Source organism: Lolium perenne, chromosome 1 (assembly GCF_019359855.2).
Source record: "Lolium perenne isolate Kyuss_39 chromosome 1, Kyuss_2.0, whole genome shotgun sequence".
NCBI lineage: Eukaryota > Viridiplantae > Streptophyta > Magnoliopsida > Poales > Poaceae > Lolium > Lolium perenne.
Window position 1 is genome coordinate 29,024,617 of NC_067244.2, and position 16,657 is coordinate 29,041,273.

Sequence of the window (16,657 nt, forward strand, 5' to 3'; positions counted from 1 at the left end):
TTGGATTTGTTTCCTGATATAAAGGGAGATATGTCCCACGAAGGCAGAATACTGAATAATGGTTGTACATACCATGAAAAAAGGAACTTTTGATCACGTTTTCAGAAAATAATAGCACTGCACACATATTGTGAGAAATTGCAGGTTGCGAAATTAAGAAAATACTCTCACGCACCACAAATATACTTGTTCGAGGTACCATGTACTGGGACAGAAAATAAAGTCTTTAAGCAACAAATAGTTTTAAAAATGAACAGCAATGGCTTCATCAAGTTAACTGGTTCCAGCCTTTTATAATTCACCCGCTGCTGAAGAAAATGTAGCAACTGAATCACATGAGAACACGCAGGAATCTGAACTTTATTGAGGCACTGTTTCATCGGGAACTGATTCATCTGGTGACACTTTGGGAGCATCTACAGTATCTCCCTCTATATCTCTTCTCCTCCAAGTTTGTTTCTGATGGGAAATATCAAAAAGCTCCAAGAACTTGCTGACATGATAAGGTTCAGTTTCCACATCGGTCCACTCTTCACCCAATTCGAACTCATCTCGAGGCTTTATCTTCAAAGCAATTGACCATCCTTGATAAAGATGATCATCCACATAGAATACTTGGTCAACTTGACTGGCAAACACAAAAGGTTCATCACTTCCCTTTTTACCGGTGTGAATTTGATGCGAGAAATTTACAAGTCTACAACCATACTTATCTATTTGCACACCTTTTCCTTCAGTAGGATCAACCCATTCGCACTTAAACAGCACAACTGAAAATTTTCTATAGTAGTCTAACTCAATTATGTCAACTATCCTTCCAAAGTAGATGACATCTCCGAGGATAGGGTTTTTATCACGTGCAGAAGTGTAGCTTGATGTTTTTGCGATCAGAACAACACCACTATTTTGAGTCACCTTGTCATAACGCTTCGGTCTAAATCTGTATCCACGAATATTAAATGCTCTATGTCTAGTTGCAACCTGAAGTGGACCACGGGCTAACCATCTAATATCCTCGTCGATGCTTCCAGTACCGTTCTCCCTCTCCAACTCCATGACCTTAGGAAAAAAAAGTAATACATAAGCTAAATTCAAACCAACAATAAGTAAATCATGATTAAATTGCATAATGGAATTTACATGATCCTTGAACCATTCAGCAAATTCCTCATGTTGCATCTTCTCAAATGTATTTGGATCTAGGCGTTTCTTCCGGTTCTTTCTTCTCAAATATTTACCATGTTCTCTACAACAAAAAGGCCACAAGTTTATATATATATATAAACTAAATAATAAACAAATTGAAAATTTGGGCCAAGACATTTACGTTAAATATGGCTTGACAGCGTCACAATTGAATAGCACATATCTATGGGCCTGTACTGCCTCGTTGTCGCCTAAAGTGTAACCAATTGGTCTTCCCAGTGATTTCCCTACCGGAGGAAACAACGTAGACTCATGTGAATATATTGAAGATTCATATTGATGTGGGTTGTCATCATTCCTTGCTGGTTGGTTATGCTTAGTGGCGAAACCCTCTAAGTATCTTGAACAAAATGCCATACACTCATCCGCCAAATACGACTCTGCAATTGAGCCCTCCGGACGAGCTTTGTTCCGAACATACGACTTCAGCTTACCAAGATACCTGTAGTCCACACATAACCATTAATTTAGCAAAATATATGACATGGAACAAAGAAAAATAAAAACTGAATGTATGTTAAGAACACATGATAACCTTTCAATGAAGTACATCCATCGGTAGCAAACTGGTCCAGCGATCTTACACTCAGTTGCTAAATGGACAACTAAGTGAACCATAACCGTGAAAAACCCAGGAGGGAATATCATCTCCATTTTACAGAGTGTAATTTTGATGCTTTCTTCCAAACGTTCAAGCTCATCTTCGTGAAGAACTTTCGAACATATTCCACGAAAGTAAGATGACAATTCAAATAGTACTGCTGTGACATTATCTGGAAGAATACCCCTCAAAGCAATAGGCAAGAATTGATGCATTAGGACATGACAATCATGTGTTTTGAGCCCATGAATTTTTCCGTCAACACAATTTACACATTTGGATATATTTCCACAATATCCATCTGGAACATTTATATTTTGATGATTTTTGCAGAATAATTGCTTCTCACTTCTACACATAGTAAAGCTTGCAGGTGGTAAGTAGAACTTGCCTGAAGGTTTTTTTTCTGGATGAAGATCCTCTCTAATATTCATCTCTTTGAGATCTTGACGAGCCTGTAGATTATCTTTTGACTTCCCATCCAAATTTAGAAGTGTGCCATAAATATTATCACACACATTCTTCTCTATATGCATAACATCAAGATTATGTCGAAGGAGATTAGTGTTCCAATAAGGTAATGTGAATAGACTGCTTTTGCCCTTGTAAGTTTCTGACTTTGTAAAATCACTAATAGAAGCTATGTCATCTAATACGGGGCGCCCATAATAAGTTTCAGGCTCTGTTCCATGCTCCGTTTTTCCATCAAAAGAAGAAGCATCATTACGGAATTCATGACCAGGTGGCAGAAATCGTTGGTGACCCATAAAACAATATTTTTTCCCATGTTTCAGGCGCTTGGTCCATACATTTGCACCACAAGGTGGACATGCAAATTCTCCATGCACCATATATGAAGCCAGCATTCCGAAGGCCGGTAAGTCATTTATAGTCCACAACAAAGCTGCTTTCAGAGGAAAGGTTTCATTTTTGGATGCATCATAAACGGAAATGCCATTCAGAAATAGATCTTTCAAATCTTCTAAAAGGGGTTGTAGAAAGACATGAATATTATCCCCGGGGCTCTTAGATCCAGGAATTATTAAAGATAATGAAAGGTAAGATTCCTTCATGCATAGCCATGGAGGCAGGTTATACATGACTAAGACAACCGGCCAACAACTATAACTAGAGCTCATCATCCCATATGGATTAAAACCATCAGTAGCCAGACCAAACCGAATATTACGGGCATCAGAATCAAATCCTGTCTTTTCATCAAAATGCTTCCATGCCTGGGAATCAGCTGGATGCCGTAGCACGCCATCCTGCTTGATGCGCTCTTCATCGTGCCATCGCGCTAAAGCTGCTGTTTCTTTGCACATGAACAACCTTTTCAGCCTCTCCTTGATTGGAAAGTATCTTAAAACTTTGCTTGGGATTGCCTTCTTTCTTTCCTTTTTGGTTAACTTGGTTTCGGGTAGTTTATCTTTCCATCTAGAAGCCTTGCAGATAGAGCAAAAATCATCATCTGCTTTATCTTTCCAGAACAACTGGCAATTATTTGGGCATGCATGAATTTTTTCATAACCAAGGCCAAACTTCGAAACAATCTTCTTAGACTCGTAAAAATTCTGGGGAAGTTCCTTTCCATTCGGAATAGCCATGTGCAAAATATCAAGTAGATCTCCAAATGATTTATCAGACCATTTGTTCATGGATTTTATATTAAACAAAAGAACAAGTAAGGATAACTGAGATAATTCACATCCTGGCCACAAAGGTTTCTGTGAGTCTTTAATCAATTTGTAGAAGTTTTGTGCTTCTATGTTTGGTCCATGTGAAAGTGGATTTGGCAAATCTGTATTGTCTGCCATAGGCACATCATCATATACTTGCCTAAGTGCATCATTAATTAATTGGTGCATGTTAGCATTCATTCCTTCATTGCGAGGTTGTGGTTGCTGAGCTGGTTGTTCAGATATTGACTCACCATGGAAAACCCATTTATCATAACTCTGAAGCATTCCATTGCACACCAAGTGGCCACGAACATCATCTCTTGATAGTACTAGCAAAGAAGGGGCGCGGCGGCACGCCGCGCCATGTGTGGCCGAGTGATGGTGATTTCTGGTAGTGCTAAATGAATGTGCATTTTAGTATTTTTCTTTTGGGAATTATGTTTGTTCTTGCTATTTAAAGGCATGGTGTATTTGTTGGTTTATTTTTGTGTGACATTTATACATACACTAATACACTATTACTGGTCTGTAGATGGTTGCGGTGAAAGGTTGGTATTGAGTGATGGGTGATCGATGGCTTGTTGTATGCTGTGTGTGGCCTCGTGTCTGGTGAGATGGACATTTATTGACACGTTTGGCTGAGCTTTTTTTTTTTTACCGTTGTGGTAGATCCACTTCCTGGCCACATCTTATTCGGGTTCAGCTCCCAAAATAAGCTGAACGTCACCACCGCCGCTGCCATGGCGAACGACAGTTATAAACTTAAAAGGCCATGACCAGTGACATGGAAATTATTGCTAGATGATAAAGACTAAAAAACCAACAAAGAGTTCTAAGAAATCTATCAACCTTAGACAAATAAGTTATCAACACATTGGTACACTATGTTTGGTCCTTTTCCAATTCTCTGATCTAAAAATGAGTACACTCATCCCTTAATGGAGGGGCCCTGATGGAGAGGAACCAATATGGTGTGGCTGGCGCAGCAACAGGCAGCTGCTTGCCTATCAGCAGGACTGCATACACTCAAACTCAAATATCTACTACAACAATGAAAACCTACCGTTCCATCTATCCAAACCACTCAAACTCAAATAGCTACAACACGTGTATTAACAGATACAAAATAAATATCAATTTCTTACCTGAACTGTGAGTATGTCGCAGTTCACTATAGTAATCTAATGTTTGTGTTGAGGAAACATAACTAATAAATCCAAGAGTACTGAATAACCAACCAAAGACCATTGGGAAAGCCAAATCCTTCAATCATATCTCAAAGCAATTCAGGTTTCAGGAGGCAAGCTAGCCCAAGAAATTGCAGTAGCATTTGTTTTCTCTATAGCTCTGTATGCTCCATACTCTCCATATAGGGTGGACTTCTCTATAGCTGGTGGGAGGAGGCGGCATGGAACAAAATGTAAATTAACAAGAACTGGATCTACAATTCATAAGGAAAAAGACATCAAGAAAAGAAAAGGATCTGGATCCAAGAACAAAAACAAAAGGTTTTGACATATCTATCTTCATTCTCTCCTTTTGTATCTCTCCTCTTCCTTACTTACTTGAACTGATTTACTTCATTGTTAACACATTTGGAAGATATGCATGCAGTGTTAATTTGGGAGATATATGTGAATATAATTTACTGATCTAGTTAGTTATCAGTAAAAGAAGAACAGAGATATAATAAATTGATCTAGCTAGCTAGTTACAATAAAGGAAGAACAGAGAGTTGCATTTTCTACATACAAATGGTTTGGGCAATTGCCATTGAACAATCTTGCAAAATGGCATCAATCTGTAAGAGGTGAATTGAGCAAAAGTGTTCCAAGAATATTTTTTTTACTACATCTAGAACTACACTGCCATTTTGAAGGTGAAAAAAAGAAATCGCTTGGCTATAAAAGTTCAGAGTTATACATTCCGCTCGGATGTATTACCACAGTAGAACAAAGAAAAACCACCCTTTAGTTAGTCTGACCCACTTGGTATAAGCAAAAATGAACTTTGAAGTGTGCAAGGAGGTCGTCTTACATCACCAATATTAAGAGCCACTAAAACGATAGCAAGAAGGTCGATAACAATAATTAACATTGGTTGACCTGCAATTACAAAACATGCAATTCAGTGAACATGTCAGAAACCTGGTTGCTAATATATTGTTAATTCATACTACTCCACTACAGGCAATTCTGATTCGCTAATATTCTGGCTAAAAAAATTATTAAAAAATTGTGATATATCACATGGCATAATTACACTTCCTAGGTACTCTTGGATTAAAAAGTATTTGTTATGATTAATCTCTATTTTTTATAAACCTGCAATTGAAATTTCCCAACAGTTAATTCGATTATCTTTTCATGAGCAGCTTTCCAACATATAAGTTTCTTACAATCATGCTGAATAATATTTTGCAAGTTGAACCTAAAATATTGTGAGAAGAATACATAATGCAATTACATTTGGGAACGATTCATCTGAAGAACCTTACCTTCCAACAAATTAATCAATTCAGCAGACCATGGCAATTGAAAGTGTACGTTTGCGCATTTCTCACTTCTCTTTTCTTTCTTCACTTTGGACATATTGAACTGGTAGGAAAATCCCTCACCCTGGAATTGGTCGGACATAAATAGAGGTGCATCTTGAACTTCAACATCGGGCATGAATAATAATTGGAATTAGTAGTTGTTCATGGCTAGCTAGGCAATGTGGCGGTAGAACCGGCAACTGTCATGTTCACGCCTTAGAAGGCTCTGGATCATATGCCTTTCCTCTTTATAGTTTATTCTTTTGTTTCTTTCATACTTCCCTTTGGAAGATTAATTACATTAGCACATAGAAAAGTTAGCAGAACCATATTACTTTAATTAGCATATCAGTTTAGCTAGTTGTTGACTTGTTGTGCACACTGTCTTCGATTACACCACCGGACAGAGCGACTGGTACGGTTGCACGCATGGAAGCCATGGGCGATAGCAGCCGAAGCCAGCAAACAATGTCCAAGCTACCACAATTTGGGAAAGAAAGGTGTAGTGTGTACTCACCCCAATTCATGTGCACACACGCATGGAAGCCATGGACAAAAGCTGCCAAAGCCAGCAAACAACGTTCAAGCAAGCACAATTTGAGAAAGAAAGACGCAGTGTGTACTCACCCAAATCCATGTGTACACTGTATCTGAAAGAAGACTTACACGGCAATATTCAAGCATGTTCTCCCTCCTGAGAAATTTTCTCATTTCTTCTCACTGGGCTTCAAGCATGCTCCTGCGTACCATCTCAATACATATCAGGCAACTCCAGTGCAGCATCCATGCATAGTAGTGGAGAACATTGGGAAGAAAGATGGTATGCTTCCTGACCATAACGTTGGCTCCAACGAATTCAGTCTTGTCTTGATCTAGTTGATGATATGGTCCCTTAGTTGTGTATAACTTTACCTGGAGAGGCTTTATAGATTAATAATAATGTGATCACTCCATATTTAAAAATGCAGATATTTCTTACAGTGAGATAATGTGGTCATTTTGCAGTTGAAACGTTACCATTGGTTGTATAACTTAAAGGTGGATCTGAAAATGATCTGGGGGAAAGACTAAACTGGGCCATGGGCTCTGGCTGACGAAGAGCATGTGGATGTATGGAGCTCCATGATGCCGATTCTGTTGATGGGCGTAAATAGCGTACAAAACCACCGTATGACCATTAGCTTGTTAGCAACTTATGCTTATTAAATTTGATTGTGTTCGTTTTGCTGATATAAACTGCTATGTAGGTGGTTGCCATACCAGAGTAGGACGACGCAAGTAACATCCAAGAATTGAGTTCTGAATAACTTGCCAGTTTCCTGAATGCCCACCGACACAATATGCAGCCTGGAAATACATTGCTCAAGAATTAATTTTAGGAGTACAAATATGACAGTAGCTATTAAAATTTTAAAAAAAGTATACCTGCAGTGCAGAATCATGTCTGAGATTTTCATGTGTTTATCATCCTGAAGTCCATAAGCCATAAAGACTGTCATATTTCAAAAGGTTGTGCCAGTTAGACATAAACATGTTCTGAGGCTAACAGTGAATGCATCCAAGGTAACAATTGTTATCAATGTCGAATCTACACGCATGAGTAATGTTCATCTATGAAGCAGAGCTGCTTCTCATGTACCATCTTCGTAGGACAGATTTTCTCAAGCAATTTTATCAAAGCTATGAACAAAGTATCATGAATCCCCAACAGGAAGTACAGGCCATCAAGAAAAAAAATCACCTCACCTCAAGTAAGCGCGAAGGTGGCGCAGAAAAAAGCAGCCCGCCCCGGAGCAGGGGATCTGCACCGCCTTTGTCGTCCAACGACAAGAGGCCTAACCGTCCTACAATACTCCGTCTCCAGGGCTGTCCGGCTCGATAGGGGAGGACGCCAACCTAAAGGAGACAATTCAACAGGGGCCAAACAACACACCGATCATAAGCTGAATGTAGAAAAACAGAATTCACGCAGAAGGGCTTACCCTCAAGATGGCCACGCGAAGAAAATATTGATGAAGATGCAAGACAAAGAAGATGAACGGAGGGCGTGAATCAGGGCCGGATCTACAGTCTACAGTCTACACCCAGGAGATCGGAGGAGAAAATAAAAGCAGATATGTGGAGAAGCAAAGTGAGTAGGCAGCGGGACTGCTGCCGTCCAGGGCTGCCATCCATGTGAGGTAATTACGGCGGGGAAGCCGCGGCAGGGGATTCTGTCCCCGGCGTCCGGGAGCAGCCGACTCAGTCCACGACCGCCTCGCGGCGGGGAGAATTGGGACTGAAAAAGGTGGGGTTGGGTGGCCGCTCGAGGGAGTAGGAGGCCCGTGAAGGGCCGCTCGAGGGAGGAGGAGGTCCATGAAGATGGAGCTAAACAATCGGCTCATGGCCATGGAGGCCAACGGCCGGCCTCGCGAAACCCTCCGGCACGCAGACTGTGGCACTCCTCGGCCTCCATCCCTCCGACGCTGAGCGACGCCCAGGCGGTGCTCCTCCTGTCACGGGATGGCGGCGCATCGGCCCGTGCCCGTGGCAGACGGCCGCGGGCGAAGACTCCGCGCACAAACCTCCACATCAGCATTGAAAACGTCGGCGAGGGCTCTCGGTGTTCCCCACAGCTAGTCAACCTCCACATCTGGGGGAATCGGGACGGGGAGGAGACCAGGGCAGGAGGCTTGGGCATGGGGCAAGAGACATGGCATAGTGGGATACCACGAGGACGGCCGTGTAGGCTCCGGCAATGTTTCGGGTGGGAGAGGAGGGAGCTCTGAGGCCTCCGCGCCGCCATCTGCTCGCAATGGAGATATGTACGCGGGGCTTCTCCACTGCGCTGCTGGCTTGTCCCGTCAACGGAGGTCCCGCTCGCCGCTCGCCGGTCCTGGTGGACGATGGCGTCGGCGGTGCCTAGAAAGAGAACAGATGGGAGAGATGGGGGCGAGAGAATGAACCAGATGCAATTAAGCGTCGTGGAATCATGGGCGCCGCTTTGACCGCACTGAAACTTGCGGGTCCAGCTCTAGGCTGCTACACGCACACAGAAAAAAATCAAACGCACATGAAGGGGTACCACACAGAATCCAAGCGCCTCTTAAAATTTGTAGGAAGCACCGAAAGTGCGCACATTTCAAACCCAGCAGAAATCTAAAGTATAAAGTGCAAACGTGTCAGCTCCACATTAATTCTCAGCATACCTCAAAATTCTTACAAAAAAGATGTTTGTTCCCAAATAGTATAGTAGTTATTATAGTGTGCACGCAATCTTCACATGGACAAGAGATCTTTGTATCTTCGAGCTTATCTTTATATGCAAATTCCAGAAATCCATCTACGCCAGCTAAGTGCTCTGTAGTCCCTCGAGGATAATGCAACAACAACTTGATGGCGTCTAAATCCATTCCACACTGCATAAAGAGATCAGTAGCATGTATGAGCTTCAGTTGCAGTTCATTTGAATGCAATTTATTTGACAACATACATTGAAAACTTGTTGTTACGTTGTGTTCTGCGAGTATCTAACCAAATACAATCCACTAGAAAGATGCCAGCTATTCTGTCGAAACAATACAGAGCAATTACATAAATTACAGTATACAATCTCTAGAAGCCTTATGTAGCAACCAAATAAATTTAGAGATATCATGTTTAATTAAAATATATGGAGAAGAACAGGGCACGTTACGCAATCTTCACATGGACAAGAGATCTTTGTATCTTCGAGCTTATCTTTATATGCAAATTCCAGAAATCCATCTACGCCAGCTAAGTGCTCTGTAGTCCCTCGAGGATAACGCAACAACAACTTGATGGCGTCTAAATCCATTCCACACTGCATAAAGAGATCAGTAGCATGTATGAGCTTCAGTTGCAGTTCATTTGAATGCAATTTATTTGACAACATACATTGAAAACTTGTTGTTACGTTGTGTTCTGCGAGTATCTAACCAAATACAATCCACTAGAAAGATGCCAGCTATTCTGTCGAAACAATACAGAGCAATTACATAAATTACAGTATACAATCTCTAGAAGCCTTATGTAGCAACCAAATAAATTTAGAGATATCATGTTTAATTAAAATATATGGAGAAGAAGAGGGCACGTGTGAAAGAACTTGTCCAAATCATGAAACAGAGTAGTCTAATTATCCATATTGACTCAGTAAGTCAGAAGAAACAAATATTGGCATGCTTAGTAAAACAATTAGACATGATAACTTATCAGGATTCATCTTGGCACTGAATGCTAAGGTAGTCACAGGTGAGAATAAAATTCAAAGACAATAAGCCCATCGATAATAATTAAGTAGTACTGAAATTCTAATTAAAGTAACTCATTTGTTAATGCTAAAAGCCCCTTATCTTTTCACTCACCAGTGAATCAATTCAGAACAAAGATTGTTGGATGTCTGCTGACCTAATGAACTCGTTTTGGGACCTGGAGACACCTGCCTGATGTGCCTGGGGTGAGACCTGTACGAATTGAGTTAGAGAATCGGACTAGGGGCGGAGCGATCAGGAGAAAGAGGATGAATCGGGGCAGAGGCTTCTGACCTGATGACTTGCAGGGGCGTTGTCGACACCGGCCGGCTATAGATGCGGACCGATTGAATTAGGAGGAGGTATCAGGAGAGGATGGCGCAAACTCGGTGAAGTTGTGCCGGCGTTGCCGCCACAGGATAGATGCAGCTGCAACGACCTAATGGAAGAAGACGTATTGGGAGCTGATGGCTCAGACCTAATGAACTCGGTTGGATTCTCCCGATACAGACCTGATGTGCCTAGGACCCACAGATCTATCCGATCTGCCATACAGAAGTAGTCACAAAATGAATAAATACAATCTCTTTGTAAATCTGATCGTAAACATGCCCCTAGCGGAGATGGTCACAAGCCTAGGCTTAGTATCTTAATGCACGTCCCGGGTTCAATCTCTGCCCAAGTGATATTTTTTTCTGTTTTCGAAAAATTGGTCTGTTGTATAGAAGAAACTGACAACTACAGTAGATTTAATACGTACTCATGGGGGCCCTATGCAAAAAGCGTAATGAAGTTGCAACACATGAACCACAACGCATCATATCAGTTGCAATCTGTACAGCGGACCACGGATATGGCCGGCAACCACAACGCATCATATCAGTTGCAATCTGTACAGCGGACCACGGATATGGCCGGCAACAGATATATATGTATCTATGCAAAAAAAATGCAACACATATTTAATTCATTGCAGACTATGTATTGCTAGAGAGGGGGTTTCCTTGTAGTGGAGGCGAAGCAGAGGCCTTTCCGTGTCGTATGAGTTACAAACTGTCGAGCCCTTTCCGTGTCGTATGAGTTACAAACTGTCGAGCCGCATTGGGCTTTTCCTATATTGATACAAGTTTCCTATTACAACTATACTTTCCTAACTCGAAAGCCTTCCACCTTCTGGGCCTCCAAAGCTTCGAATCCATGGGCTTCATGACTTTCCGTAGACCCAGGTTACTTTATTCGGCATGCCTGGTAGGAATACCTATGTCAGTAGCTCCCAAGAATTTCTTTGAATCATACAGTCGATTAAAATCTCCGCCATCTATCTATTTAATAAGACTTTCGAGTAGCATTCGTGTTTTTCTCAATATCTATTTTGCACAAGGATAATGGTAAGTGAGGCTGGTTCATCTGACGGGTCAGGTACCAGTTAATTTCTCTCGTGGTAAACCCGCATAAACCTACTTCAAGCTCAAGTCCCTGGACTCGAACCTGGAATATTGATGTAATTCAATACGTGCCGCTTCAGGACATATCGTGAATCAAATTCCAGCTTATTTTATCGACTACCCAATGCGTCCGTTAGGATTTTTCTTCACATATGTTGATGTGGGTAAAGTGGGAGAGCGCATTCATGTGTTATACCACGCCACACGGGACAGATCATGGGGTCTTATCTTTGCGAACTCTCTTTTGAGTCACGGCATTTAGATTTTTTATCGCGGCGGACGCGTTCTGAGAATATATTATCGAGTGCCTTTGTGTGGTTGATAGAATTCTTCATTTCTTCAGGATGACATGTTTATATGGAACAATATCTTGACCTCCGGATGGAAGTACATGACGAGTTATGCGTCTCGAAGATGTACGTAAAAATTCTCCGGCTTCGACTCTATATTGTCTTGTCATTTGTTTCTCTTTCTTTTTTCCTCTATATTTCATTGGGTGCGCGACCAACGCTCCCAATAGGAGCATCCCCCGAGGCTACAGCCGAGTGTTTGCACTTGGTTGTAGGCTCAACTTCTATTATTTAAGAAACTCTATATTTTTATCACCATCACATCATCTTATCAGGAGTGTTTTCAGTACTGCTGATAATAGTAGCCCCTGAGCATATGAACAGGTGCTTGCAGCTGGACATAGGCTCTCGAACTTTACTTCTGACTATATATTATTCCAGCAACTCGAAGATTTTTATCACCATGACGTAGATGCTGAAGAAAACCATGTGTGACCACCTTGGGAGGACACGACTTCTGACGTACCACTATTTGGTGGGTCCAAAATTTCTGCTCTTCTCCCACGTCGCGCAAGTGGGGCATACACGTCCTCCGACATTCCCGGCACGCGCGTAGTAACTTTCTCACGTCCAAAATAAACCGTAGAGGCTTTTTACCAAGCAACCACGTGTTGGGTTTAAGATCTTCCCGCCTTCATCCAATGGTCGAGCTTCATCGTCTGCCTGGTTATAAATTCTTACCCCTGGGCTCAATTTTGCCCTTCGCTACGCTGCACAACCATTTTCATATCTCCATTGCCCTAGCTTTCTCCCTCCTTGAGAACCTCCTGCGCTAAGCTTCCTCTTCCTCCTCCGCTTCGACACCACGCCGCCCCGGACCAAGCTCACCAGAGACGCCGCCCCTGGTACCGGAGAACGCGTGGAGAAGAAGAAGATCTCCAGATGGGAGAGATCTAAGATCTCCACGCAAGACTGTCGCATGCTCAAGAACTTGGTCCTGTTCAAGAATGAAGCCATGCGGATGCCAGGGGATGAAAGTACTCCCCATCCTCCTCAAGGTTTCCGAGTAACCTTCACTGACTTTCTCATCCGAGGATTATCTGTTACCCTCCATGAATTTCTCCGGGATATCCTTTTTATTTACAGAATTTAGCTTCATCAGTTGACACCCAATTCTATCCTCCACATCTCTATCTTCATCACTCTATGCGAGTGTTTCCTTGGCATCCACCCCACTGGGGCATGTGGAAGCGCATTTTCTACCTCCGCCGCAACAACTCGAAGAACACCATCTACAATGTAGGTGGTGTTTGCATCTGTGTTCGAACAGAAGCCGGATATTTTGACTTCAAATCCGCCGACTCTGTCCAAGGCTGGCGCAAGAAATGGCTCTACGTCAAGGATGAATCTTCGGATGCGCAAGAATATGGAATTGCCCCTTTTGACTCGCCGGGAGACATTCAGAGGCGCAAGTCCTGGGACGCAGAAGCCACAGCCGAAGAAGTAGCGGCTACCGAGTCCCTAAATGCTCGTATCCAGGAGCTGGAGAACACTAAGGGGGAGGTACTATCGGGAGTGGAGATTATTGCACATTTCCCGCGGATTCGAGTACAACCTCTTCAGGCTCGAAAGAATCCTCTTTGGCTGTATTCGGGTGCTGAAGATGCTAATAGGGTTTCCAAATATCTTTCCTTGAAGGACTTGGAAAAGCTAGTACACCGCTTCACCTCTTTGAGCAAGAAAAGTGAAGCTCCCTCCTCCTCCTGTCGCACGGAACCATTCCGTGGTGTCCATGCCCTTCCAGCTGTAAGTTACTTTTCCTCGAGTTACACCGTTCTTCTTACTAGTCCAATAAATTTGCGCTTACTAACTCGCTTTTTCTTTATGCAGGAATACTAGTCTCTTTCTTCTCTTCCTCCCCTTCCCGAAGGTGGAGATATAACTGAGCGAGCCATCGTTAATGATGATTTGCAAGAAACTTCCTTTCTCGAGAGCGAACCCGCAGAATCTAAAAAGAGTGTGGGTTCCTCTGACAGAATTTTGGAGTCAGAACAAGTTTCTGGCTCCTCCCATTCAAACTCTCCTTCTCCTGCGGCTTCCCCAGATAAGCGCAAGAGGAAGAGAAATCCGGACGAAGAAGATTCCGGTTAATCCAAACTATCTGAACCAGTCGCCGAAGAATCTACTCCCGAAGGACAAGAAAACTTCGACCCCTTCACTTCTGCTGGAGACGTCAGCTCGCAAGTCTATCTTTTTTCTTCACCCAACCTTGACTTGTATTTTATTTTGTGTACTGAAAATGATGATGTGTGGAGAGAGATGACGAAGAATTGTTGGAACTCGAAGCTCCTAGGCCAGCAAACACGAGCACATCCCATACGCTGGTTCTTTCCGAGGAACCACATGTTGCCCCAGAATCTTCGGTTCCAACACATGTTGCTCCCGAAGCTTCGGCACCAGTACACAGCCCCCGAGCGTTGAAGAAGAAGAAAAAAGCTAGAACGGGCGCGTCTGGAAAAGAACAAATTATCACTGGGAGCTTATTGACACCTCTCCTTGATGATGTGAGATTTCTTTTCCTTTCTTGTCATTTTCTTTGTTTACTCGGGAAAGTTCTAACTTTTTATATTGTATTTTTCCTTGTCGACTATTTTTGCAGCCCTTGATGAAGGAGATGGTCGATATAGGCTCTCGTTTTATCGGGTTCCGCAATGAAGCTGATTCTCTGAGGGGTAAACTTTTATTGCACATAACACTATATATGTTTTTTATTTATCTTGTATCCTTATCCCTTCTTTCTATTCAAAGGCGTTTGTGTCTTGCTGAGGAGCGCGCCAATGTCTTGGAGAAAAAACTTGAGGCCAGCGAGAAGGCTCGCAAAAAGGCTGAAAAGGAAGCTGCTGGTGTGGAAGATCTTCGAAAAAGACTTCATGTCGCCAAAAATGCCTTGAGTGAAAAAGAAGCAGAGATCACCCAAAGGGAAGATGATGTAATTGCGCTCTTCGAGATGCAATGCCCCAGATTTTTGAGTAATACTACCTTTCCCTTCTCTGCACTTTTTGCTTGCGTGTCCATGCCGTTATCATATTTATTGATAGAATGTTTCTCTTCCTCAGCAGAAAAGATTGGTGAACATTATACCAGGAACCAGGAGTTAGATAAAGATCGTCTCCTGGATACTCTCACCGCCCTGTAACTGAAATGCGTCTTAGCGCGTGATTGCTTGAAGTTAGCGTGGACTGCGCTTGAACTCATCTTCCCGCATTTCTTCCCAAAGGTTGTGCTGCCTTCGAGGTTTGGCCAACTCGCCAGACACTTCCATGGACAACATGATCCAGCTTTGGTGCATCGCCAAGCGAGCTTGAAGATTGGAAGGCACAGTTGCTCTCGTGGCGGCCAGTGGCGAGAAAGTCGACTGGGCTAAAGTTGCTGATGTCAAAGGGTTTAAACAGCGATAAGTGGAAAGCCTTGATAAAAGATGTCAAGTTCTTCTCGAGGAAACTCATTGCTATCCTTGACTCAAGGTCTTCCGCTTCTACCAGCACTGCCGAAATGGAGGTCATGTAGACAAATCTGTACTCCTTTTTCTTTGTAGATATTTCCGCCTTTTGTTGCTCTCGAACTTTTATGTAAGCGCCTTATGATCCACATATTTTGAAAACTCCTTTATGGAATGTACTGTGACTATGAATGAATAAGTTCGCCTTGATAGATGATTGATTCCAATAAGTTGTACTTTCCAGTTGATTTTTGACAACTATACCGGGATTGGATGCTCCGACACATCCCCTGCTACATCGCACTCCATGAAAATTCCTGAAAATGCCTCCTTGGACGTTTCATCGTGCCCTGAATCGATGAATAAGGACATGGACGATTTACGACAACAACTTCAGTCGATGAAAAAAAAACCACGACTGCCTTGGAACAAGCGCGAAAATCCTCGGATCGTGAACAAACTGCTCTTCGTCAGATGCAAGAATCTATTGAACTGGAAAAAACTGCGACTTCCAACGCCACTCGATCTGCTCAACGCGAAAATTATATGTTGCACCTTATGACTGATGCGAGTCAAGATATGGCTGGTACGTTATTTCTGTCTTAACACTTTCACGTTGTTCTCCTGCGTTTATCCTTGTACTATATTCCCTTTTTTATCTCTCATAGGTGCGTTCCTGGATACTGCTGCTGAGGAACAGAGAGTAAACTTGCGGGTTGATAGCCTTCTTTGTCTTACCAGAGCCAACGATATTGACTTTTGGGCGGATGAGACTCGCTGTCGCCGAATTGGTCAGTTTCAAGATCGTCCCACCCAGACTCGAGAATTTCTTGATTTCTGCAATAGTACCTTGGCCATGGTTTATAATGCCATGTTTCCTCGCAATCCTCAACACGAGAATCTTACTCAACTCATTGACAAGTTTAATGATGTGTGCAATATTTAGGACTTCGTGAAGGCTCAGATGGTGACTAGTGCCAAATTTTCTTTGATCTGGCTGAGGATTTACCACTCGAAGATGGATCTTGACAAGGTTGTTGATGGTGTTCTTCTCAAGCCCTCGAAGAGGAGGGTGAATATTCATCAGCACAATGCGGTCTTGTCACCTATCGCCGAAAAAAAGATTGATGAACTCCTTGAAGTAG

At 42.6% G+C, this 16,657-nt stretch overlaps 1 protein-coding gene and 1 long non-coding RNA gene across 13 annotated transcripts; both read right to left on the minus strand.

Annotated features, from left to right (window-relative positions):
• Positions 1-96: 96 nt before the first annotated feature.
• On the minus strand, positions 97-7,375 carry LOC127344971 (uncharacterized). Of its 12 annotated transcripts, XM_051371436.2 has the most exons (10): positions 7,286-7,375; positions 7,043-7,159; positions 6,860-6,937; positions 6,692-6,764; positions 6,543-6,584; positions 5,987-6,107; positions 1,742-5,594; positions 1,328-1,648; positions 1,141-1,246; positions 97-1,059 (listed from the first exon to the last, which is right to left on the minus strand). In XM_051371436.2, the coding sequence occupies exons 7-10, from the start codon at positions 3,772-3,774 to the stop codon at positions 361-363; spliced, it is 3,159 nt and encodes a 1,052-aa protein (XP_051227396.1). In that variant the 5' UTR covers positions 3,775-5,594; positions 5,987-6,107; positions 6,543-6,584; positions 6,692-6,764; positions 6,860-6,937; positions 7,043-7,159; positions 7,286-7,375; the 3' UTR covers positions 97-360. The 12 variants fall into 12 exon arrangements, with proteins under 12 accessions (XP_051227396.1, XP_071682788.1, XP_051227438.1 ...); XM_071826687.1 differs by having other exon boundaries at positions 5,987-6,584; positions 7,099-7,159; XM_051371478.2 differs by lacking the exon at positions 6,543-6,584.
• A 2,547-nt stretch (positions 7,376-9,922) lies between these two features.
• Positions 9,923-10,939, minus strand: LOC139836165 (uncharacterized). The gene is made up of 3 exons (XR_011752655.1): positions 10,573-10,939; positions 10,393-10,491; positions 9,923-9,997 (listed from the first exon to the last, which is right to left on the minus strand). It is a non-coding gene; the product is annotated as an uncharacterized lncRNA (long non-coding RNA).
• Between the last annotated feature and the right edge of the window lie 5,718 nt (positions 10,940-16,657).